The sequence below is a fragment of the Convolutriloba macropyga genome, chromosome 2 (assembly GCF_964194025.1).
Source record: "Convolutriloba macropyga chromosome 2, txConMacr16.3, whole genome shotgun sequence".
Lineage (NCBI taxonomy): Eukaryota > Metazoa > Xenacoelomorpha > Acoela > Convolutidae > Convolutriloba > Convolutriloba macropyga.
This window is the reverse complement of record NC_134469.1, coordinates 75,371,803-75,398,728: the sequence shown is the minus strand read 5'-3', so window position 1 is coordinate 75,398,728 and position 26,926 is coordinate 75,371,803. Positions and strand designations below refer to the sequence as shown.

Genomic DNA, 26,926 nt, shown 5'->3' with positions numbered 1-26,926 from the left:
TTTTCGTGCTTGGGCAATAAAAGTTGATAGCACAGAAATTAATCTATCCGAGAATGGCATCGAGATCAAATAAAATTGAGCTACTGCAAAAGATGTTATTGCTTTGCAGTTCAAAAATGTCAGAAGATGACCCGATTACCGGAATTGGAGTGGTCGAGTCTTTGGCAAATGTACCACAAGGATACAATGCTATTTCATCGTCAGCTGACGGCAAAGATGCAGACATATGGAAGGATGGGTTTTTTGGACGAGCTGTCCGAAGATACATTTGTTTCACTCGGGTGTTCCCTTTAGACAACGGTCGGTGGAGAAATGTTGTCAAAGACATCAGAATTGTAAAAGTAAGCATAAATCTTCACTTTACGGAGTAGTATGGATTATGCGAGTGGATCTGCAAAATATTCAGTTGATGCGCAGTCGCCAGCTTAACTCAATTTGATGAGGGGCAATTGATGGTACAGGTTGCAATTCTTGAGCAGAATCAAGGTTTCAAAGTCTTTTCGACTGCATGTCACAGAGTTACATCTAGTTTTAAAGCTATTATTAGTTTATTTTTTTTGAAAAAAACTTTTGATTAACCAATTTGAGTTTTCGAGTGAATTTTTCCTCGTGACTTTTTGAGGTTTGCTCGATCTAAAGTCTCCTATTATCCGCAATTTTAAACAGCCTAATGCGATTGGATAAGATGTGGCCATCCCCGGATGAGATGTATCACAGGAAGTCTGAGTCTGCCATGAAATTGATTACCAGAGGTAACAAAGAGAAAAGCGAACTACTTTTAACACCTTCTTTCGTAATGTCTTCACAAACACTGACAAAATTGAAGAAAACACCACACACGCAAAGCTAAACAATTTGTTTAAAATGAAAGTGAAAACTGGGAAGCTCAAAATAGTCTTCATTTAAACAAGGCTTGTGGACCAGAGAACATTGGCAATGTGATGCTAAAAAACGCTGCAGCCTTTTCAATTCCCTCAGGCTACTGTTTCAAACCTGCATAAAAACAGGAAATTCTCCGGGTCGTGAAAACAGAGATGACGCCTTCATAAAAGGAAAACTGAGCTGACATCTAACAAAACAGTCGGATTAGCCTTCTGGCTAATGTCTCCTCCTGAATGAGAACATTTAGAGTGAATCTCAATACGGTTTTAGATGGAATTGTTCTATTGTTCAACTTGGGTTCTCTGGATAATCTTTTCACACGGTTTGACATAGAGAATATGTAGATTCCTGGAATGCGTTTGACAAATGAGGTTATTGGAAACCATTTTTATAAAGCTTCTAAAGGCCGGAATCTTCGCAAGCTGCTGAGAAACCTTGAACAAATGGTGAAAGGTGTTGACATAAAATCAAAACCAGCCAAGGTTACGAGAGCAACAGCCAGAAAATAGTCACTGAATGTAATTATCTGGGTTCAATACTAAATGATCAATCTGACAGAGGCCGCGGTGAGACGTAACTGCACTAAAGCTAGATTAGCTGTTCTAAAGATGAGACCTGTGCTCGTCAGCTCTACGCTCACAATGAGAATCAAATGTCGGCTAATTGAAATATGTATTCAGCCAGTACTGCTGTACGGGATGAAACAGTCATAACGCCAGAGAAGGACAGCGACAAAGCCCGTACCATAGCATGGTCCTTAAGACATGCAGCAAAAAACACCCACTGTTGAAACTCTTGCACTGAAAGTTTCTCTAAGAGACATCAAGATAGAACTCGCAGTTAGAAGCGCAAAGCTTCGCGAAGTCTCAAGAATCTGCATGACGAAAAGTTTATAAAGCGAAGGAAGAAAACGTATTTCAAAGACTCGTTGCGTGCCCTCAAAACTTTTTTTAGAGAGACTGTAAGTAAGTGACACTGAAGAATGGATAAGAAATCCATCAAAAATAGAGTGGTCATCAAATGTAAATACTGAAGTGAAATCAGTGGGAACGAGAGACCAAATTGTTGCATGTGAGAAAAGAATTTGTACGAGACACTTTGCAACAAGAAAAGAGATGCTCAGGCATCTGAGGAATGATCACTCTGAAAGTGGCGATGGATTGGTCATGACCCCTTTCCAAGCAGGTAAAACGACTAGTGTGCCAATGGTATGTCCAGCTACTGGCTGCAAATTGACAAACAGATTAGATGGTGACTTCACCACATCAAAAAGGCCTACCCTCAGTGTACAATAGTGTACATTGATAATGTCACCGAGGAGAATAATGGAACAGCAGAACCACAAAGCACTGAACTGAGTGGGAACACAGTTTAGTCAAGATGAGGCGGATGTTCTAAAGCCGGAAGTTCCTCTAACCCGTATGGAGGGGCCGTACATTGCGGTTCCTCCAACGCCCCCTAGCGGGAGGCATCCTTGACCTATACCACCCTGGAAGGTCTGGAGACTAATGACCGGCGGTATTGTGTTGCTTGCGCAGTTAACCAATGGGAGGGTGCCACCCCAAGGCACAATCCTCGGACTGCTAATCGTTTATTTTTAGATCAATGAGCTATGGCTACATCAATAGTGTTCCTTGATTTGGGTACGCAGATGACTTTAAAACAAAAACCGGCAACCTTGGAGAATTATCTATGGTAACCGATGAAATAAATAGATGGAGCGAATAGAATGGACTGGACCTGAATACCCGAGGATAAATTTTAGGGTGTAAGAGAATTCAAACCCTCCTGTGACGCAGAAGATCTTGAAAGTGTGTGCATCAAAAGATCTAGGCGTGTTTTTTTCAATGATTCTTGGTACAACTGCCAACTAAGAATGGGTTAAAGCCTTGAAAGGGTTCTATGGTTGAACAATATACTACCCAAAGCTAGTTTTGGGTAAATTTAACAAAAAGCGAAATAGTGGATCGGTAGCGCAAACGAAGAATACAAATATCGGTTAGCAAATCTGGTAATGTCAATGTACATTGAGTTGCATGATTTACTTATTCTTATAGTCATAATTCGAGTTAAGTACGCGATGAATTGGATGTCTTATGGGAACTGAATTCGGAGATAAGCGCCAACAACGGAAGTTTGAATTACCCAAAATCAGATTGAAAGAACCAACGACATTTTTCTGCCTTCCTGCAAAGGTACAATGAACTAGACAGCTGTAGCTGAAAGGCTCTCTGCTCTTGTGGAACCTGCAATCCGTCCAGAAAACTACTAGATGACAAACCAAGGGTTGACACCCGTGGGCGACAATTCCAGAAGTCAATTGGCGACTATTTACTAAACTTTAAATGAGAAAGCCGATACTGGTTCAAATTTTAATTGAATCCTTGTAGTGGTCTATGATAATCTCTAGCAATTCCATTTGAGAAGACGGTAATGAAGTTATACCCCGAGCTGACATAGGTTACATTATATCAGGTTCGTCCACCTTTCGTTCGAAAGTATCGTGTCCGAAGTTAGTCGGATGTACTGATCATCCGCGATTGCTCATGCAGTCAAAGTATTTGCCATTATGAGATGATCTCAGGAATGATTCAATTAGTTTGCATTTTTTAACGCAAACTATTGGTTAATTAAATAATAAATTAAATAACACCTAGAGTTAAATTTTAACATAAAACCCTGCTCCGTTTTATTGGATTGTTTAAGAGATTGTGCAAGAAAATATAGAAATAAAATAAGGTTCATTGACTTGAACTTGATGATACGGCATGATACGGTGAACTAATGAAAATAAGGATTCTTCTACGACTGGAATAAGAGTATTGGTACGACTCGTAGAGGAGAGCATAATACTCGTCGAGGAGAGCATAATAATGCCAATTGTAATAGATTCCCATTGAGCAATTTGATTGGACTAAAAAGAAAGGGAAAGCAGTGCAGATAAAAACGGAGAAGAGAACAGCACGGAAAGAAAGGGGATAAAAAAAAGGAACAACAAGAAAAAGGCGAAGAATTGAAAGAGGAAAAAGGGGACACAATTTGATTCTATTTGGAAAACAGTTGGTTTAATATTGTTAACTCAAATTCACTCTATCTCCAAAAAACCAGTTTTGAAACCTTGCTCAAATATCTGACAAGTTAGGCAGCGAACCCCCGTTGATTGCTAAGGTTAAAATTCTAGTAGTCAGACCACTCCGCATTCAATGACTATGATGATATAGAAAAACAGGAAAACAGTTTGGATGGAGATTTATTTCACTCATTTAAAACATTATTACTACAGTCAAAATTAGCACAAGTAAAACATTCTGATAAGAATAATTAATCTTGTTTATTTGGTTAATTAAAACCCATACAACACAATTATATAACATGGTGACAAGGGTTATGCCTAATGTTTCCAATAACTCTTGTCAGTCACCACGTCTTTATAATTGAAAGTTTGGTTCAATTATGACTTTTATCGACGTTCAAAATAAAAATCTTCGAATAAAAGTAGACAACACAGAAGGCCAAATTATGTTTCATAGTTTTTCACCTTGTTTCAACCAATTGTGTTTATTCTTCAAAAAACAAAATTCCAATATTCTATGTGTTTTTATAACCGACAACATGTCACCTCATTTCAACCAAACTAAAGCAAAACTTCAGATGTCGAACACAGTGTTGAGTTTTACCGCACAATATTCATTTACTTTGCCAATTTCTGATTAATTTTTACTGCGTATTTTTTCCCCTCTTCTCACTTACTTTCGACAAATCGATTACAACAGATACAGTTTCACGGTTAATACAGAACTACGAGATATAAAAAGAATCACAAATGACAAGCAAGCCAAACTGCTATCTTACACTTTGAGTAACTTTCAAAAAACTTTGAAGCTTACCTGATCGAAGAGACTCGTGAAAATGAAGTGTTTACGATCGATAGCACATTTGGTCAATATCCACGAATTGTTTCTCAACTAGAAAAAGAAGAAGAACAAACAGACGACTTGAGAATCTCTCACACGGACATCTCAGATTGACCCCAAGGATGACTAAAGCAAGCAGTTCATGTAAGATGACATCTCTCACGAACTACTCACCTCACATCAAGGAGTTGACAGTGACAACTCGTTGAACAGGAAGTGCGGACACAACCAGGAGCCCCTACAAAATTCTTCAGCAGATAAGTCATAACAATGTTCTATTTTATTTTGTAAAAAGCAGTGAAATTTATAATCCTTCATTATTAGTCGTAGACTCTTTAATCATTCATTGCATGGTTTTAATTGCACGATTTAAAAAAAAAATCAGAATGGCAGCGAATATACAGCCATACATTAAAGTTGACAAATTCAGCGGAAAACTAGGAGAATCGTTTGACGATTTCCGTTCCTCCATCGAATCTGCAGTAGCACTAGCAGGAATTGACGATGCTCTGAGGCCACAATTTGTGAGAATGAATCTAGCTGAGAGCGCTCTTCGATTTTTTAACGGCCTTCCGGAAGCAGTGAGAAACGACTATGATCAACTCATGGAGAGATTGGGCCGCCGATACAACAACACCGATAATGGAGCTTTCCATGTCTTGAGATTCAACGAGAAAATTTTTGATCCAAGCAAAGAAACAGCTGAGGATTTCTTAGTTGCAATTCAAAGACTAGCAGACTTAGCATTTCCGGACAACGCTGCCGCAGGAGTTAATAGAGCTCAGGAGAGGACCGATCGAATAAAAGAGAAGTTTATACAAGGAATGCCGCTAAAATATAAACGCAAGCTTTTGAAAGCACCGGCCGCTGAAACGGTAGACCAGTTATGCGACAGAATCAAAACAGAAATGTGGGTCTCTGACACATATCCCGAAACTAGCTACCCTGCTTCCTTCAATGCTTTGCAATCGGACACCAACCAAAGGGAAGACGCTTTCTTCAAAAAACTCGACAGATTTGTAGACAATATGACCAAAATTAGTTCAAGAATCACCGAAGCTTCTGCATCTATTGCCGCGACCGTGACTTCACAGCCACAACGACAGCATCAGCCTACATATGCAGCAAATTGGCGTACTCGTGCAATGCAGAGTTCACCACCGCGTCAATACGGAAACCAATATCAAATTTCGTACAGTAACCCGCGTTCATATGCACAAGAAAATTCACAGCCGGACAGAAGATATCCACGCAGTCCAATACCAGCAAGGGATATATGCCGTAACTGCGGACGCAGAGGTCATACTCAGGGACAATGTTGGCAAAGACCAGCCCCGAGAGTTGGAGAAAGCATTCCATTTCCGCGTCAACCAAAAAACTAATCAAACCACGGAACAAAACAAACCTCAATCAATCAACCACAAACAAATTTGCATCCTTTTCTACAATTTCTTTAGATGAGGACTCTTTATCCTCTAATGACTTAAATATGCATGTCACACGCCCTTTCTTTGTTAACCTCATCTTTTCTCCTCAATGTAAGCAAAGAGCACTTATTGACACCGGAGCATTTTGCAGCGCCATGTCAAAATCAATGTTTGAGTCTATCTTAGAATCCAGTTGTTCCACAATTTGTCAAAAACTTGACCCTCCATCATACAAAGTCTCGGTTGCTTCCCGATCTAAAGTCGAAGTCCTCTTTCAAGCCGATATCAAATTCAATCTTGGAAACAAAAAATTTATTGAACGCTTTTTAATTCTACCCGATATGAACGACATTTTATTAGGCCTTCCTTTTTTAGACAAAAACAATGTTGTAGTAGATTGCAAACGCAGACTGCTAAAATTCTCGGACTTCACATTTTTTATCCATTCTCTTCAAAATGATACTTCTGACTTAAAAATTGAGAACAGAGCCAAAAGTAAGTTCCCCGTAGTTCTCCAAGGCACTGTTATTTTGGCTCCTTTCGCTTTTCATTTAGTTGTTGTCAGCTGTCTTAATGGCCATGAGCTGAGAGACGTTACCGGACTAATCGAACCTTGCAAAAGCTTCGAAAGTAAATACGATGTAAGCATAACTAGCGCAATCGAAACGTCCGACGACAAAGGAAACTTGTATTTAGGCCTACTGAACAGGTCAGAAGTTCCGGTTGAACTGTCTCCCAATGAAACAGTGGCCGAATTTGAAGTTGTCACACCAGATCAAGCTAAGTTCATCATACCAATAGATCCAAAGATTCTTAGTCTGACAGATGACAGTACATGCGATTCGTTACTAAGTCAAACTATATTAGCCTCCGCCCAAAATGAACAAACACCAACAAGCAATAAGTCGCAATTCTGGTTCCCAACACCAGAATCATGCCAAAATCCGGATGCACTTACAGGAATTGAGAAGCAAATTTACGACTCATTAATAAAGTTTCAACAAATGGAACTACTGAACCCTAATAATTCATCAGAACACGAGGAAAAGTTTTTGTCTCAATTCAATTGGTCTAAATCGATAATCTCAAACTCTGAAAGGACCCAAATAGAAAAGCTGTTGAAAAAATATCACCGAATATTTGCGAGACACCGTTTGGATGTAGGCAAAAACGACGATTTCAAAGTTCTTCTCACACCTGAACATGACAAACCTGTATATTCCCAGAGCCCAAGCACGCCCATTCACATACGCGACGAGCTGTTAATCGAGCTTGCCTTACTACAGTACTATGGAATCATAACTACACTACCATTCTCTAAATATGCTTCACCTATCTTTGCACAACGCAAACCTAGTGGAAAACTTCGCCTTCTCATCGACTTGAGAAAAATCAATCATCTGTTACGCCATGATTACGATTCCAAAAACTTCCCAATTTCAACGCTTGCAGATGCAGGGGCGCATTTAGCGGGGAAAAGTTTCTTTTGCAAACTCGAGTGTAGCCAGGCATACTTTGCTCTTCAAATGGCAGACCAGCGCTCAATTGAGCTGCTCGCATTCAACTTTGCTTCACGCACATACGCATTTCTCCGACTAGCGCAAGGTTTGAGTCGAGCAGTGAGCACATTTAGTTCCTTTATGCGACAAAAATTAGACCCTTGCGTCATAACTGATAAATGTTTTCAGTATGTGGATGATGTTGGAACTGCATCGAATAGTGTCCCAGAAATGATTGTTAACCTGGAATGTATATTCGAATGCATAGAAAAAGCTGGCCTGAAACTGTCGCCAAGCAAATGTGAATTTGGAACAGGGTCAATTGAGTTTTTGGGACAGACTATTACTTCAGAAGGAGTTCAACCTACGGAAGAGAAAATAACAAAATTCTTAGAAAACTTGCAGATTCCAAAAACAGAGAAACAGATTCGATGGTTCATTGGATTCCTTCAGTTCTACAAAGCGTTTATACCAAAGCTTTCCGAAAAACTTTTACCCTTTTACAAATTACTACACAAAGACCAAGATCTTATTTTGGAGTCAATTCACCGTGAAATTTTTGACGAACTAAAGAACGAGCTGAAAAGAATATGCCAAATGACACTGAGACTACCGAAAACCGGATGCCAGTACGTAATATTAGCAGATGCTTCCTACTATGCAGCTGGATTTGTGCTGATGATAGAGGACTACGTGAAAAATAAAGCCGGCAAAGATGTTAAAATCTACAGTCCAGTTACATTTGGATCCAAAATTTTCCAACCAGCCCAACTTAAGCTTTCAATTTATGCAAAAGAGTTCCTAGCTGTCCATTTTGCGTTTGATGTCTTTGCGCATATCATCTGGGGAGCAGAGAAGCCAGTATTAGTTCTTACTGACAACAAATCACTGATCAGATTCTTTCAAGCAAAGAAAATACCTGCACACCTCTGGAACGCCGTTGACCACGTCCTGTCCTTCTCATTTGTATTGGGACATATACCAGGCCGTGCAAACCTTGCAGCTGACTATTTATCTCGAATCCACATTAATCCAACCGAGAAACTAAATCTCAAAATAAAAGAGGCTATACCGCTCAAAAGCGTAGAACTTGGCATGGATCCGCAGCTTCCTGATAATTCTCTTTGTTCTGTAGACATAGAGCAAGCTGAATTACCAAGCATCACATCGCTCTATCCTTCAGACAATTCACCGCTGATACAAATAGAAACTGAAAATGAAGTAACTCCAATAGCAATTTCAAGGGAACAAATACATCCACAAATTGGAGCCCTCAACGAGAGCAACCCATTAGACAATTTTGACCTCACAACGCACCTAGAACAAATCAGCCAAATCGAAGAACAGCTAAAGGACGAAGATATTCAGCTTGTCATTAAATGGATAAAAGGTGAACAAAGAATCGACAGAGAAAGACTCACACCGTGCCAAAGAAAATACGCTAAACAGCTTCCACGGCTAGTGATTGAAAAGGGCGTATTATTCAGAAAATTTTTCAATGATATAGGTAAAGTCATTACATTACAGTTCTGCGTACCAGCTCACCTTAAAGACGAACTATTGTTTCGCCTCCATAACGATAAACAGAAAAGTCATCCAGGTATCGGAAAGATGCTAAATGATGTCCGACTCAAATATTACTTCCCTAGCTTCAGTGAAAGCATCGTAAATTATGTTCGAAATTGCTTGACTTGTCTACAAGCCAAAGCAGTTAAACCTGCATCACTCAGACCATTGCCTTTCCCAATAGCTTCTCAACAAAATTTTCCAGAAGACTTACTCGAGATAGATCTGGTAGGAAAAATGCCAGGCAGTCAGTTCAAATTCGTTCTAACTGGAATAGACGTTTTCACACGCTACCTTTTTGGACTACCACTTCGAAGCGCAGATGCTGAATCTGTTGCCAAGGGTCTGACTAGCATATTTTTTCGACACTCCTACCTTCCAAAAACAATCCTAACTGACCTTGGGACTGTTTTTACGGGAAATTTGATAAAGAATTTATCAAAAACACTAGGCGTTAGACTTAAACATGCTACATTGAAGCACGCCCAAACAATTGGCCTATTAGAAAGGAGCCACGCCTCGTTCAAAAGAGCATTGAAAGTCAATGAAAACCAACTCTCTTCTGATTGGTACAATTACGTTGATGTTGCCGTCTTTGCTCATAACACCACATATCATAAAGCAATCGGTTGCCCACCATCTTAACTCTTTCATGGCAGAGAGCCTTACACATCTGTGGACCTCCGTTTCAATACTTCTCGTCAAACGCTTCCAAACAACCATTATGACTACATTTCGAAACTACATAGTCGAATGTCCGAGTTATTTGTGGCAGCACGTCAAAATATGGTCACTTCATATCATCAAAACAGAAAATACTACGACCGAAAATGCGCAGCCTCACCATTAGAGCTGCACTCGTATTGTCTTCTACTAGATCCAAAGGTGACAAACCCGAACACATCTTTCGAAAAGCAGAGAAGCAAATGGTTGCCACTTTACAGAGTTGAAAAGGTCCTAACACACAGTAATTACATTGTTAGGAAAGTTGCTACGAACTATACCAGTCTAGTACATAGGATTAGATTGCGACCAATCAAACCACAATATGCTGTAAATGATTTAGAAGAGATTGATGAATCAAAATTCGAAGCCGATCCAAATACTGAAGAGCACGAAAAGGAACCACAATTGCTTGACAGTTACATTGAAACTTCTCTGGAGCTCAATACAGAAAGCGAGCACCGACTAGTACAATTCGAGAACAACAGCGTGAACAAAAATCACCCAGAAAGAGAAATTGGTGATACTTGGTTGTCAAAATTGAATGAGAACTCGAGTTCGAGCGAAGAATTTACTGTAGGACAAAATTCAACAAATGATCAAACGTTAACATCCGAAAGCATTGACACCGAAAACTATAATTTCAGACAAAAATCAGCCGAGGCTGAAACGACACAGTCAAAATACAACCTTCGAACAGGAGACCGGATGATAGCAGTTCGTGAGCAATGTGCAGCACATCTCAGTTCCCTTAGAAAATCGGCGTTCGACAGGCAAACTGGATGCATCAAAGATTCAGTAACACACATTGCTTATTGGATTTCTCTGGATATGGAACCCAATAGTGAAACTGCAAAATACATTTTCCAAAAACATCCAATACTAAAATGGCAACCTAGTAGACAAAATTCTTGTGTCGGACAAACGGCTCTGTACTTTGATGAAACTGAAAACCGTTGGATTATCAGTTTGATTTACTCAAAGAAATCAACTGACCCATACCTCCCACAAACTATCAGGTCATGCTTGGAAGATCTCCAGTTTCAAGTGCAGCAACTTGGATTACATGAAATAGCAATAGAAAAAATTGCAGACGAAAAGCGTAGCCTCATGTGGAAAGATGTGGAGAAAATGATTGAAACAACCTTTTACAATACTGATCTTGCGATAATAATTTATGATGAACAGACAATCAACTCAATACAACCAGAAAAAGAACCGATTGAGGATGTTGAATGCGGAGCGTTCTTTTGCCTCAAGGTGCCATCATATGCCACAGGAACCTCAGTAGCTCAATCATCTTCATTTGACAGTATGTCACTGCACGAATTTTTATCTGACACCAGCAGAAGCAATCCTCAAGAGGAGTGGCAAAATGAACTGAACGAGCAGCCGCAATGCAGTACACCGAGGCAGGCTCTCGAGAACACTGCAAGATATGACGAATCTAGCTTGAACGACTTAATAGATTTTGATGATGTAACAATACCTCACGAAAACGATGACACAAATATCAAAGAAAACGAATTAGGTTGCTTAGAACTCTTTTATCAATCACGCAGCATTAAAGTCCCAGTACCAGATTTGATGAATTCTTCTACTACTACTGACAGCAGTCATTCAGATGGAAACTTAGTACTGTATCCAAACCCACTTTACGAATCTGACCACTCATCTATTGACAGCCCTCCACCCCTAACACATCGTGACCAGTTCCCATCATCAAGAGAGTTTCTTGATTCAAAAACATTACCTCCACTCGAAAAGGCTCCCACATGGGAATCACAAAACTCACAGGCTCAGGCACCTTGTGGTGCATCAAAGAGCAATCAAAATCAAAAAGAAAAACAAATATCAGGCATTCAGACAACAGTTGATTCCAAAGGCCGAAGAGAGGCTAAGTTTTCATTCACCGGAGATCAATAAACAAAAAAAAAATCAAAAACGCATCCCAATTACCACTTAGTGTAGGGCCATGTATTGGATAAAGACCGCAACAACACTTATTTTCAAATAGCGCTAAAAAGTAGGTTTTCAAATACCACTCAGTGTAGAAAACCGCAAAGAACAGGAAACGAGCGTGACAATAAACGATTAAAAACATTAGTCTGTTAATGCAGGTACTGATCACAACTTCAAAACAGACTCCACATTAATTTGCTCCGGTTACTCTTTCGACCAGAAGGAGCCTCTAAACTTAAAAAACGCACAAAAACTAGCGTCATTTGACTAGCAAAAGCTAACTGCAAAATTCTTAGAAAACAAAATCTAGGGCATGCCCAAACAACCAACTAGAAGATTTTTTTTCTTTCAAAAAGGAGAGCCCCCCCCCAAAAAAAGAGACGCGCGCAAAAAAAAAAAAGAAAAAAAAACTGGCACAAAGAACTACCCCCGTCCCCCACGCCCCGTCCCCCCTCCACCTACACCCGAAGCCAAGAAAGATAAAGGAAGACTCACCTTTTTGAAGGGATTCAATGACTTTTTTGTCGCCATCCGGAATGTGAAGACTTAGCTTCACTCTTGATTTGATTAATGTCTTCGTCGCTGCTTATGTTAATTTCATCTTTCGATTCGCTATCTTTGGTCATTGCCTTTTGTTCGTCGTCGTCGTCTGATTCTTTGTCGCTACTTGAGTGGCTTGAAATTACTTTTAGGAGAAAAGACTTTCTAACTTTTTCGCAATCTTCAAAGACATCGGCGATAGCGCATAAAGGAAACGTCATTTCTTCATCTTCAGTTAAGCTTTGAAACTCGTTCAGGACATTTAATTGTTGCTTCATAAGTTTGTCTTCTATTCTGGAACTTTCTTTGAACTGCATTAAATTTTTGAATTTTTTAACACTTTTCTTCCGGACTTCCTTCGCTTTAAAACTTTCAAGAAGGTTATAGTCAGCAATAGAAAAAGCTCTCAGATGAGAAGAGTGTTCGGTAAATCCAAGAAAAGAGCGCAAAGAGGAATTATAATCTTCTGTTTTTGACATCTTCATTACAGCCGTTCTCCAGTCTCGCGCTTTGCTTAAACGACGAACAACATCTACAGATTTGTGCTTTTTAATTAAAGTTTCAATAACTGAAGAGGTAACACCGAAACAAAAATTGTTTATGACAGTTCTCCCCAATTTCATGTCATTTCTGTTGATTGCTTCCCAACCATGAACGAGCGCCCATATTCTTCTGTCTTCTTTGGTTTTTTCTTCTTTAGTTACCACACAATGGGCAAAGAGGGAAGGCTGAATGATTAAATCTCCACTTTTTCCGACATGGTAAAAAAGACCTTTGTACTTTGTTGTTACGTTTTCACCAGGTTTGACTATGAGGAAATTTAGCAATTGATTGAACGTCCTTATCTTTAAAAGGAATCTGCTGGTATTTACAGATTGCGACATTATCCAAAGTTTACATCCACTAACTAATTTTGCTACAGAGTCGGCCCCACCAAATTCAATATGGCCATTTGTAAACCAGGAACCTTTAGCTACAAGCAAATCAGTTGCTATTAGAGTTAACTCTGGACTGAGCTCTAATTGTAAATTATTCCGTTCTATTTGAAAAGAAACTGTTTTTGTTGACTCAAAACCTTCTAGTCCATTTCCCTCGTTTCTGGCATTTTCAGCTTTCGAGTATTTCTTCATAAAACTTTCGATATTGACATCTCCTCCATTCCACATTCTGCTGACGCCATCTTTTAAATTACAAATTCTGTTGGCAGCTTTACCACGCACAACAAACGCTTCTTTAGGAAAAGGTCTATTGCATAAAGAAAAGTTTGTGTCTTCTACTATCTTTAAAGGCTTTATATTCAAATCTTGCATTAAATCTTCATTCTCAATTCGTTGAAAAAGTTCTTTTTTTGACTTGAAACAGTTTGGTTTTGAATCTTTAATTCTTGAATAAAACTCTTGATTGTCTTTTTCGTAGTTTGTAGTATGTGTCATTTCTATCTGAAAATAAACAAACATTTGACATCATAAGGTACAGGGCAATACAAAAGTAGAACCACGAGCACAGACACACGCAGCGGACAACGCAAGAGCCGGAAAACGAAAAAAAAAGAACCCTACAAGAAAAAACCTAAGCAGAAAACCAACAACTCAAAACAAAAAAGAACAAAGTTAGTTTTTTTGTACTGTACGTGAATTTTTGTTATTCGCTTTCTGGAAACAAAAATGCTTTCATTCGATTGAGAAAAACCCCATCTTGAATCTCTCGGGCTATTTTTTGCATTTTCTTTCTCAGAGCGGAAAAATTACCGATATGGTCTGAAAAATTTAACAACCTTGATAACGCAACTGTTGTGATTCTGTCAACATTTTTCGATGTTCTGATAATTTTATTCAGTCACTTTGAACCTACAAGCATGTTTGAAAGAAACACTAACGTTGTCGTTCAGTCCTATAACAAAAAAGCAACAAAAATAGGGGAAAATTTGCGAAAAGAATCAATAACTTGGGAAGAAACTTCGAAAAATTGCAAATATGTGCTTCAGTTTTTAATTTTGCTACTGTACGTGAATTTTTGTTTTTCAACATTTTGGGACCAAACCAACGTGATTCGATAGGTAAAAACCTCCTCTAAATTCTCTCGGGCCAAAAATTTAAATTTCGTTTTTGAAGTCGAGAGAACTCAATTTTTGTACCTAAATTTTCAAGGAAAAAGGTAATCCTTCCTTATTTATTTGGATCGTAATTCCCTATCTTACGTACCGCAAAAATAGAAAAAGCAGCGTGCACGCGAAGCTACAGTGAATTTCCATTATTCCATGCCGCTAACAACCCCCACCACATAAAGATAGAGCTGCTTAAGAGATATAAACAGTCAAAATCAACAGAAAAATGAAAAAATAACCAATTTAGGCCACAAAAAACAACAAAGTTTTGCAATCTACTGTTCTTTTGAACCGCCACAAATATCAGAAAAGACTTCTACTACCTTTTAATGCATTAAACTGACCCTTTAGAGCACTAGAAAGACCATCTAAGCAGTAAAAATAACCGAAAATTCAATCAAAACTGTCAGACCCAAATGAAGAAAAATACCGTCATTTTCACAGATTTTTGTACCCCCCGAAAAATCTAAAACTCCCAGCGACGTGAAATTTGGCGTGCAGCTGGTCATAACTATTATCCAAAGAACTGTAGATGGAATTCTGAAAAACTTCAATATTTACAAAGATATAAGGCACTAAAATTACCGCCCTCGATATAAATAACGACAATTAGTCACATTCAAGATATTTAGAACTTTGCAAGTCATTTACAGCACACGAATCATTAAACAAAGTAACAACTAAGCAGTAGAGCACTAGCTCCAGCGAGCAGAACAGCTTAGACATGCAACCGCTTAAAAGAGAACAACAGCCAAGCACTATTTCTTTGATAATTTCCTACTTCCTCCGCTTTTTGCTCTCTTCATGGCCTCAATCTTCTTGTTTTTAGCTTCCTGCTTGGCTCTCTTTGTTAATTCGGACTTTCTCTTTGATATTGAGCCAGAACTTGGCAATATTACCCCAGTACCACTATCTTTAAGTTCTTTAACGAAAATCTTTATGTCATTGCATACTTTATATCTAGTCGAATCTCCATGACGACAACCGTTTTTTCTGTTCTGCAAACTAAGCTTAAGGGACTTCGAACCCATTTGCTGGTTTCCCAGGAATCTCAGTTCTAAATAGAGAACAGATTAAGCACACTTTTAACAACAGCCTCATTACAAAACAGAAAAAATAACCCAGGACAAGTGAAGAAAGATTTTTTTTGCAACAAAAAAAGTGCACAAATAGTTAAAACCGCTCATACCAAGAGAAAGAGTCAGACTTCCAGCTGCTCCCTCTGCCAGTACAGTAAAATGGCAGAACGCACGATCACTCGGGACACAAACAGCTTGTCCGGACCTCTGAACATGGAACAATAAATTTCCGTGAAAGGTACCACGATCGATCGCCCTTTTGAAGTCCTTCAAACTTCTCACTGTTCTGGTCGACTGAAGTCCACTTTGTTCGGTCCTCCAGAAGAACCAACAACGGAAGCCATCCATGGCAGGCAATACAGAAATGGTAAACTGGCCATTCTTTTGAAATTGTGGCAACAAAAACCAGTTACCATTTGTCGCCGTCAACGCATCATCCATGGAGTATGCTCCTCTCATCATAAAGCAGTACCCTCTTCCCTCCCGAACCTCTACTCGTTCAAAAAATTCGCTCCCTGGCAACTCTGTATCTTTCTCGATATCGCCCACAACTTTGAACCGCGAATACATCTCCGAGATGCCACTAGAGAGACAGATATCACTATAAAATCCGGGCTCCAGATAGACTAAAGTTCCATCACTCGATGGGGTGAAAGCTGGCAGTCCAGGTACTTGTCTGCTGATATCAGCAATCGGTTCAGCAAATTGACAGAGCCTTTCTTCTTCAAAGAACCCAGCCACAACCATATCACTTAGCAGAGACATTTCGAACTGAAAATATCATGTACAGTTAAATCAATGGAAAAATGATCAAACGTTACATGTTATACAACCATCACGCACAAAAACATGCATTGAACACTGCAGTTAACGCACACTAATGAGCCATTATGATTAAGCTAACTACGACCTCCTTAGCCAGAGATTACAAGACAAGACTGTCATGAAAACACATTTACAAAAAACAAAAAAGTAATCAAAATAAACAAATAAAGCCGGTCGCCAAAACAAATGATCACAATCTCTCTTCCATTGAGATAGGATACAAACAAATCCATTTTTCTCACTCCTATTTGGCATATTAGCTGGTTGTAAAAATCAGAAAAATTAAAAGTTGCAATTGAATTTTCTAAACTAAAATATACTTACTCATTCAATACAACAATGTTGATACGAATTAACGGCAAACTTGCAAAGCTTAAATCTATTTTATCCCGCTACAGATGCAAAAATTATCCACGCAACCTTTCAATTCACCGGTCTTTTGACAGAGACGTTTGTTGTTAAGAGTACATCAGCGTTATTTCTTGTTCAAATTTTCCTTTGAGCACCACATTCCATCAAGTATTCATACATTCAACAACATTATTGAATATTGAACAAAACAAAAATACGACAACAGTAAAATACAAAAAAATTTAGCTATGTTTGTTTGGAAACTTGCTTTCTTTATCGCCGTATTCGCCGACAAAACTTCTCCAGCTCCCAACCCAGGAGACAACCACATCCTGCAATCAGGAATCTTATTTAATTTTCAACAAAAAGTCCTCGTAGCAGAAAAATTTGTTAACATCAAGTTTGTCCTTCCTTATCCACCCTATAACGCAACGCTTTCCAAGTACCTCAATATATTAGCCCAATCCCTATCAAAAAATTGGAACGCTCCTACCGAACTTTGTCAACTGAAGTACACCGAAGTAAATGTCACAACAACATCAGCCGAATGGATTTACAACATCACGCAGACTGAACATAATAGAGCCAGAAGCGACCTCAGAAACTTGATCAGCGAAATCAGGAAACTTCTTTCACCCAAGCGGAGCTCAAAAAGAGAAAAACGAGCAATGGGAATGGCTTTAGGTGTTGGTGCGGGTATAATGGGCCTTGGTCTAGGACTCGCATCGGGAGATTCCTATGTCCTTGGAATCCTTGGTGGTTGCAATGAGCTCGGGAGTCAAAACAGAAATGCAATCCTCTCAACAGTTCACTACGTCAACGAAATGAATGCGAGATGGAAAGAAGCAGCCGGAACAATAGATAACAAATTCTTTGTACTCGGAGAAGAAATCAACGATATGAAAAAACAACAACAAGATATTACAACTGCTCAAAACGCAAATTTCGAAACTATCCATGGGCAGATGTCAGCAATTGAGAAAAATGTGCACGCATTAAGAAACTGCGATCAATTTTTCTTCTCCAGACAGCAAATGAACCAACACCTAGCTAGCATATCGTCGATCCTCAATACGTTGCAAACAATCATAAGATCTTATAGATTATCATTAGCAAACTTTCGAGCTAATTTGCTACAGAACTTATCGGCTATGGTCAATGGTTTCCTGCCGCTGTCCATTATTTCAAAGGAAATATTGCACGAAATTCTCATTGCAGTCATGACAAATGAAATTGAAAATGGAAGCAGACTAACCTTGGCTATACCTCTGAATGAGATACTCACCTACTATGAGAGCAAACTGCTGCTGAAGGTAGAATCAGATGAAGCCGGTGTTATTTTTACGTTCTCTGTACCGTTTGCATCTATGTCAACCATACTCACAGTTTACGAAGCGATACCAATCCCAATGCCCTTGCAAGATGGTACAGCAAATCTATGGGATCTCGAGGAGCAATACATTGCGACAACAGACGATCAGAGTGAGACAGCGGCGGTATCAAAAAACGACCTAGAAAAATGCGTGGGCTCAAAAGTTTACACTATTTGGGAACAGACTTTCGCAATGGAAAAGACTAGCTCAACATGTCTGGCGGCACTCTTACTTCAAGACCAGTACCGTTCAATGGAAAACTGCAATCTCAAACCAGTTAAACTGCCACTTAAAGAGAAAGCCAGGAATCTAGGTTTTGGTCGGTGGCTGGTAACGTGTGCACACTCCAAATATAAGCTACAGGAAAGAAGAATGAATTCAAGCCTACCTATGCCTATTAAAATACACGAAGGCTGCAATGTTTGCATTATTACTATACAATGCGGACACGAAATCCAGGGACCAAATATACACCTGAAGTCTGACCTGGAAACGTGTTCAAAAGTACCAGCTGCACGAGTCAACGTGGAGCTACCGAGCCCCTTACACGACCTGTTTAAAGACTTCCCAGAACTCGATGAGTTTCCTCATTTACCCGATATAGCGACAGCCCGCATCACCTTATTTCAGGAGGTACAAAAACAGCTAATTCGACTTCCCGAAGAACAGAAGAACGACCCAGTGAGGATCAGAGCGTTGAAGGAACCGATTACGTTTGAGATGAAACAATTGAGAACAAAGCTGACGGAACATATGTCAGGCTTCACCACGATCAAGCTTTCACTTACGGTTGGACTACTTTCTTTCTTAACATCACAAGCCCTCCATATCTTTTGGACATACCTGGCCCACAAGAAGCTACCCATCCATAACAAATTTCCGTTCCGCATAATGCTTGAAGGACAAGCAATCAAGACCAGACCAGTTGCAGCAGTCTCTGAAGAAGATTACAACTATTTAATGTCACATCCAGATCACCGCATTCACAAAAAAAGGGTCGTTATTCCCGAGCGACAATTTCAGCTACCAGCTCCAGAAGTAGAGTCAAGAATTCTACAATCCCGTCATAACGAACTCTATCCAGAGGTTCCAAACGTGTACTCACGTATTGGAATGGCTTAAATTTCTGATTCATTTAAAAATATATATAAAAATTTCATAGATAATCTCATTTATCTTTTGCATGTTCTTCAAAAATTTTATTAATAAAAAAAGTCCAGCTGTAAAGTTGTGGTTGGCTTTGCAGCAAGACCAGAAAAAGTTCCGTGGTTTTCGAAAGAAAAAAAAATGTTCATCGTAGAACGGTTCATATCATTCTTTCCCTATCTTTCATTGCATGATTCTCTTCAAGGCATGATTATTGCAGTAATTTGATATGAAGCAGTAATATTGTAAATTTTATAATAAAAAAACTGCACTTGCTTACAAGAAGGACGTGGCAGTTTCAACCAGTTGGCCAGTGTAATGGATTCCCATTGAGCAATTTGATTGGACTAAAAAGAAAGGGAAAGCAGTGCAGATAAAAACGGAGAAGAGAACAGCACGGAAAGAAAGGGGATAAAAAAAAGGAACAACAAGAAAAAGGCGAAGAATTGAAAGAGGAAAAAGGGGACACAATTTGATTCTATTTGGAAAACAGTTGGTTTAATATTGTTAACTCAAATTCACTCTATCTCCAAAAAACCAGTTTTGAAACCTTGCTCAAATATCTGACAAGTTAGGCAGCGAACCCCCGTTGATTGCTAAGGTTAAAATTCTAGTAGTCAGACCACTCCGCATTCAATGACTATGATGATATAGAAAAACAGGAAAACAGTTTGGATGGAGATTTATTTCACTCATTTAAAACATTATTACTACAGTCAAAATTAGCACAAGTAAAACATTCTGATAAGAATAATTAATCTTGTTTATTTGGTTAATTAAAACCCATACAACACAATTATATAACACCAATCAACTGCAAAACCTGCTCATATTTCTCAATTATTTTAGTTAAGTTTGTTTTTCTTTCAGTAAAGTAATTGTTTTTGGGATCTTTTTATCAGAATTGTTAGGACAGCAAGCAGCAGAGCGTCATCTAAAGCGAATGCGTTTTCTTTTGATTAATTCAACCCTTTAAACTAATTCTTCTAAGTCTTGACGAATACCGTTGTGTTCGGTAATAAATACTTCAAGTTTACTTGCTCTTGAACGATTTGCCTTTGAAGCATTTATTGTAAGCGTGTATTGCAAAATTTTGGCTTAGAGCAGTTCTTTCGATTTCACTTCTCGCGAGACTTTCACGCTTGACTTTTAGGTTTTTAGTGAGTTGGGTTGTTCGCATTCATGAAGTAAGCTTTTTGCTAAAATAAAAGCGGTCGTGTGAAATGACCGTATATACCCCGTGTAGCTTATTGTTTAATGTCCCAATTTATCATCCAAGAAGTCGTGACTATGAACCCATTCCTTGTCAGAGGTTTCTGCTAAATAAAATTTTCTGGCCTTATGTAGTTTTGCTTCACCAATCGTTTGTTCGCTTAACGTTTTTTTAATAACTTGTGTAAACATTAATCCGATTTTGTTGCTTTTCGTCAAGTTTTTTATTTTTTTTTGTATTAGTATTTTGGTTTGTTTTACTAGAATAATGAGCTCTGTATGCCACCAATGACTTTTTTTAGCATTATGGATAGTTCAAATGTTGTCGGCGTCAAGCTTTGTAGTTTTGCCTGATAATTTGTATTAGAAATTTACAATTTTTATATTTTTTAGTATTTTATGGAATCAAATCTTTAAATTCTGTTCAATGTTTTTTGACAGATGGTACTTTTGTTCTACCGCGTCTCCAACCAGTAATGCAGTTAGTTTTTTTTAAAAGTCTTGTAGTTGGGTCAGAAACATAATATATTGGTTTGTTAGGAAAGAAATTCCAAGGAGTTGAAGCGCATAAGCATTATGCCGTAGTTTTTCTTTTTAATAGCCGTTTTCAACCTCTCAAAGGCTATTATTTCGGCGCTCTTTTCTTCTTTTTACGGTTCAAGGAGAGGCCTTATGGAAAGGTCAGTAAAATAAAAACGGAACAAAAAAATTCAATTTTGCTTCATGTCAGCTCTTAATATATTGTCTGTACGTTCTTTGTTAAGATTTCTACCTTTCCATAATAGCCACTCTATTCTCAAGTGGTTCTATTTAGTGGTTCTATTTTTTCAATTCAGCTAATTTGAATTGCATTGGGGAGCTGTTTTGTTGAATATCTCATTATTTTTGAAGTCAAATTGAAGTTATTGTGGTCACTGGAAACATAATGTGGAGCGAAAAATCGAGTGGTCTTGCGGCGTGAACTTTTTTTCATTTTTGTTTTTAAGTCGAGTGCAAAATTGTTTGAACAAGAGTTTGCTTTCTCACTAGTGGTTTTGTTCACAGCGAAAATTTGACTTTGGTTTTTACTGTTTTTTCCAATGTTCTTGAATGGATTTATTTCTAAACGTTTTTTTTCCAATCAATGCACAATCTATTCAAGGTCGTGTTGTTTTGTAAATGCAGGTTCTTTGAATTGTAGGTGAGGATGGCCCTGCTATATCTTTACAATTCCAGCAATTTGAATTGTATTGTGGCGCTGTTTTTTACTCGAAGAGGAATATTGGAGAAGTGTCTTCTTCATCAATTATATTTGAGTAAATTTAAAGCATAAAATGAAACGAATGAAAAAATTTGTGGTGATTCAGGTGCTGAACAAAACTGATTGGAACCAAACGAGTGGATTTTTTTGTTCATAGCACTGCTTTCGAGTGAAATTGAGGTGTAAAAAAAATTCTGGTAGTGAGGTAAATTTTCTGTTCACCTGCGGCTTTTGAAAGCAGTCGTTTTGCATTTTTTGGTTAGGAGGCTTTGATCATGATACTGTATTAATTTTAAGTTGTTCTGATAGTGGTTTGACGATTTTCGGTAATGTTTATCTTTTGATGTTTTTCATCTCGTTGAGTTTTAGGCGAATTTTGGCAATTTTTTGCTTATTGTTATGTTTTTCTGCTTTATGTTGGATTTATTACTTATTAGACGCTTAATACTTACTGAGTTTTTTTGCCTTTATGTGCGCTTGTAATATTAAAAAATTTATTTGTTTTAATTTTTTTTAAAGTTGTTTTTAAATGCTTTTTAATAAAATTTTTATAGCATTAGTGGAGGTCTTTGGCTCAAATTGATTGTTTTAGTTGTTTTGGCTGCATTTTGATTGAATTGATATTCATTTTGAGTTGTTTTAGCAAAGATAATAGACTAATTTTTTTTTAGCAAATTTGGTCAATTATCGTCTGTTTTTTTGCTTTTGGTCGAAGATTTCTGCCTGATTTTTTGGTTTCGCTTCTTGCAACTTATATGAAACTATGCTAGAGGTGTCGCTGGAAGTCACTGAAAGCTACACAGGGCACTTTTCATTGAAATAATTAATACAACTTTCTGTTTTGTTCATTGCTTTTTGTATAAATGTATAAATCTTCAAAGTGTTGGTTGGGTGAACGCTTGACTACAAGTCGTAAAAACAGTTCGTTATTTAATGGTAATTTCTGCATTACCATTACCAGTGTTAGTTTTTCTGCTAATTTATAGTTTGTTTCGATTGTTGAAACGAAGTATGTTGCGTGCTCTTTTGCCATTAGTTGTTTTGGAGTTGCTTTATCAGGTTTTCTGGTCAGATACTTTTTCATTTTTGATTTTCATGTTATTGTTTCAAGTTTATTGATTTTAATAAGTAGAATGTTTATTCTGTCAGTAATTGTGGACAATTTTCTAATTCGAATCTTTTACCAAATTGTTCCGGCTATGTTTTTTAAGATCTTTTCACAAATTTACATGGTTTTTGAAGTCCAATTGGAGAAGTGATTTCGGTAATGCGGAAACAGGAAGTAGAGCGAAAGAGCGAGTGGTTTTGTGGCGTTACTTTTTTCACTCCAATTTCAAATTAGAGTGAGAAAACGTCGTTAGAACAAAAGTTTGCTTTGGGTTGTGGATTTTGAGCGGCAATTTGACTTTCATTTTTGCTATTTTAAATTTTCGATGCAATTTTTTGCTTAGTAGTTTTCCTCATTCCTTTGTTGTCCGTTGTAGGTTTAGGCTTCTGTTTTGTCAATTAAATTTCTTTGAATTGTGTCAGTGCTTGTCCCGCTATGTTTCTTTTTACTTCGCCGAACAGAATTTGTTTCGCTTTACCGAATTCACAACTCGTTGCACATTTGTTTGACTTCTCTGGGCTTGTGTCACTCCTTTCTCATTCTGCTGAAGGTAATTTCAAACAGCAGTTGCTGAGCAGAGCAGTCTAAAATGAACACAGTCAGTATCGAAAAACAAAATCAAAAGTGGAATTGGGACAAACCCATGAAGCATAATTTTGGCTTCTTGAACATTGTTGCCCTTGTTACCACGTCTAATGTTAATTGGCATTGATGTTAACCCCTGTATCCTTTCAGTAAGAAACGGGAGGTTGTCTAAATACGAAATCTGATCAAAATATTGCACTTCGTAAACCAATCAATTTTTTGTGTTCTTTCAATCCAAATTGGGATTATGGATTGAAATAGATAGATTATCAGAGTTTTTTGTTAGCGATAACATTGTTTTGGTTTCAATATTGCTGTGAGTTGCGTTTCCTCGCTTTATTTTTTGATCGGTCTCTTTGTTCTTGAACTGTTTTGTGATTGGTGCTCAGTTTGATTTGGTTTTATCGGCTTTTTGGCCTAGTTTTTCTCTGGACTATTGCAGAAACTAAGGTTTTTCTTCACTTCCAGCTCATTTGATCTTTGTAGTAACTGTAGCGGTAGCTTTAATTGCACATGCCTACATCTTAACTCATTTTTTTCAATTTCATTGAAATGGTGATCGTCTCGATGATTTTTCCAATACCTCTAATAATAGACTGACGGACTGTGACTTATTCATGCAACCAAAGTATAGCTAAAGTGGACTCACAACCAAAGTATACCCTCGCTTGTTGTTCAGGAGGAATTCTCACGATGGTAATCGGTTTCATTTAAAAATTTTTTTTCAAGTACTAACGCTTTTTCGATTGTTAACTTGTATGACCATTTTTTTAAAATCCAAACTGGTTTGTGAATTTTTCAATTTGTGTCAGACGAGCTGATGTAAATAAAGGTGTGCAGTAAAAGTGTGATATGCCCACAAAGTTGATGTGAGCTGTAATTTCGCGTTTGTCAGACTGATTCTCGGACATTTTGGTTACAGTACAGCTAAATACAGTACTCCACATTTTATTGTTATACGTTCAGCTGAACTTCGACCAGTTTATTTCAGGATGGAACAGGAGCAGCTCCGCCTGGGTACGTTGTCATTAGTCAGACCATGGGCTCAGCACAGAGACAGCCGGCTCTGCAAGGCATCCGACTGTTCATCAAGAATGAGCCTCGAGATAATTGTGACGGAGCTTTCACAGATCTACTGCTCGTCTCTAAAGGTAAATTTGGTGTTCGAGTTATACTTTCAAATTTAGGTATTTTCTGAACATTAGGCGGTTTTTAGTTTGACGGAAGTAAAACGAAAAAATCACGTTATATCGTTCAGTTTCCACTTACAGAAAAACAAAAACCGCTGTATTTTTAGTTTGAAAGATTTTAAATAAGCTTTTGCGACATTTTTGAGTTTTTTATTTAAAAAGTGTCGTTGGAGTTTGATTTCTACTGACTGCTGATGCCTACGTTTCGTGTTGTGTTCGAAAAATATTTATAGAACAATTGAAAGGTAAAATGGTTGCCCTCTTGCTAATATGTGGGTTTTCAGGTGCGAGAAATGAGAAGTCGCTAACTACGAACTACATTAAAATTGGAGAATTGAATGGAATGTTTTTGTATGGAAAGTGGAAGAATCTTGCACCTATTCCCACAATGAATGGCCAAGGTCAGCCACAAGTAATGCCACAAGCAGGCGCTGCTACCCAAGTTGCGAACCCAAAGCCCAATGAGTTCGCATCTGTCAACGAAGATGGATTCGAAGTTGTAGGCAGAAATACCCCTCAAGTTTGTAGACCAAACAACCAGTGGTCTGCAATGACACTGGAACGGCAGAAAAGCGAAGTTCTGACTACAGGCATTGACGGCGTGAATTTTGTGATTAATCCAAAATATTACAACAATAACAGCTCTAGTACGACTCAGTTTGTGCTACCAACATTTGATCTGATGAGTATGGATGAAATCAATTCCAAGTACACCTATTCACTTGATTTGGAACGATCTCTTTTAAACTGATACCTTCCAATTCCTAGATAGATTCTTGCACGTTGTCATAAAAAAACAATTCTTACGCTACAATTTGGTACCCACGAGTTTCCAATTGTGTGTTGGGGTTTAAAAAATACAACATAATTCTGTAGATCATAAAAGACTGGAATGCTTGAAAGACTATGATAGATGTCGGCCAATTAAAAATCTAATTGGTTTAGTTAATAATTGAGATATTTAAAAAGTTCATCTGCTGGACCTATTAAATTATAGTTTCCTTCCTTCTGTTTTATTTTATGAGTTGTGATAGGCAATAGCGTAGTTTTGTCAGCCGGCTAAGCTAGCACCTCTGAGATTGACCCCATGGAGGGATTTTCAATGACAAAAAATAGATCTAATTTGTTAAGCCCCCTCTCCATCAATTTGAGTGGGTGAATAACTTTTGCCTCCCCCAGGAGCCCGTGCTATTTTACATGATAATATTTAATTGCTCTCAAACGAAGTTTGTAAGCAATTATATTTGTCCTGCTGGTGTTTTTAAATGCAATTTTTGTACTGCCTACCTTTGTCTGATCGTTTTTTCGTCTGTTCTCCCCCTTTAAACTTCACCCCCCCCCCCCACTGCATCTCATTCCACCCGTACCCTCGCCCGATCCCGTGCGCGCTCCCCACGCTCCCCCTTCCCTCATTATCACCCACCCCGCCCAATTATGTTGAGCTAGCCTCACAAAGTCAACCGCTCGCTCATTCAATTCGCCCGACGTTGGTCGGTTTTGGTTTGTTAGGGGAAGTCATAAAAACAGCACAGAATAGATTTGGTGATCTATGAATGAACCTTTCAACCGAAGCTGTGTTGTCGAAATTATTTCGGCATACGTTTCAAAATGTCGTGTGAGCAGTCGTGATCGTCCTCAAAAAGTAAAAATCAGCTTTTGTTCGAAGCAAGTGAACCCTCAGGTATGATAACTTAACTAATGTACATGACACCGTTTTGTAGATATACGGGGACACACGTTGTATTAAGATCCCCCAGTATCTACTACAATGCGGTGTCATGTATTACTCTTAACACCTTTGTAGAGCAGCATGTACCGACAATTGAGACAAACGCGAGGAAAGGCTATTTTTTATTAATAGCCGCACAGCGATAGATGTGGCTATTATTGGCCTTCTCTTGGTTTTTACAATTCAAATAATTTGAATTGTATTGGGGCGCTGTCTTTTTACAATTCAAAGAATTTGAATTCTATTGGGGCGCTGTCTTTTTTACGACTCGAAGAGGAGTATTGGAGAAGTCCTTTTTTTAATCAATTTTATTGGAGTGATTTTTGAAGCGGGAAATGAAACGCGTGAAAAAATTTGGAGTGATTTTGGCGCTGAACAAAAGTGAAGAGTGGAGCAATGATAACAATTGGTTACATTTTTGTGGGTAAGAATCATTTTTTTTGTTGAGAAATATGACAAAAAAACTGTTTT

General features: G+C 38.2%; 2 protein-coding genes across 2 annotated transcripts in view; one reads left to right on the top strand and one right to left on the bottom strand.

Moving 5' to 3' along the window:
* Nucleotides 1–26,926, bottom strand: part of LOC142334998 (uncharacterized) — a 253,501-nt gene that overhangs the window by 162,756 nt on the left and 63,819 nt on the right. The window lies entirely within an intron of this gene.
* LOC142335460 (multivesicular body subunit 12B-like) lies at nucleotides 89–25,735 on the top strand. The gene is made up of 3 exons (XM_075383967.1): nucleotides 89–341; nucleotides 24,528–24,687; nucleotides 25,011–25,735. Exons 1-3 carry the CDS (start codon nucleotides 93–95, stop codon nucleotides 25,475–25,477), a joined length of 876 nt encoding a protein of 291 aa, XP_075240082.1. The 5' UTR covers nucleotides 89–92; the 3' UTR covers nucleotides 25,478–25,735.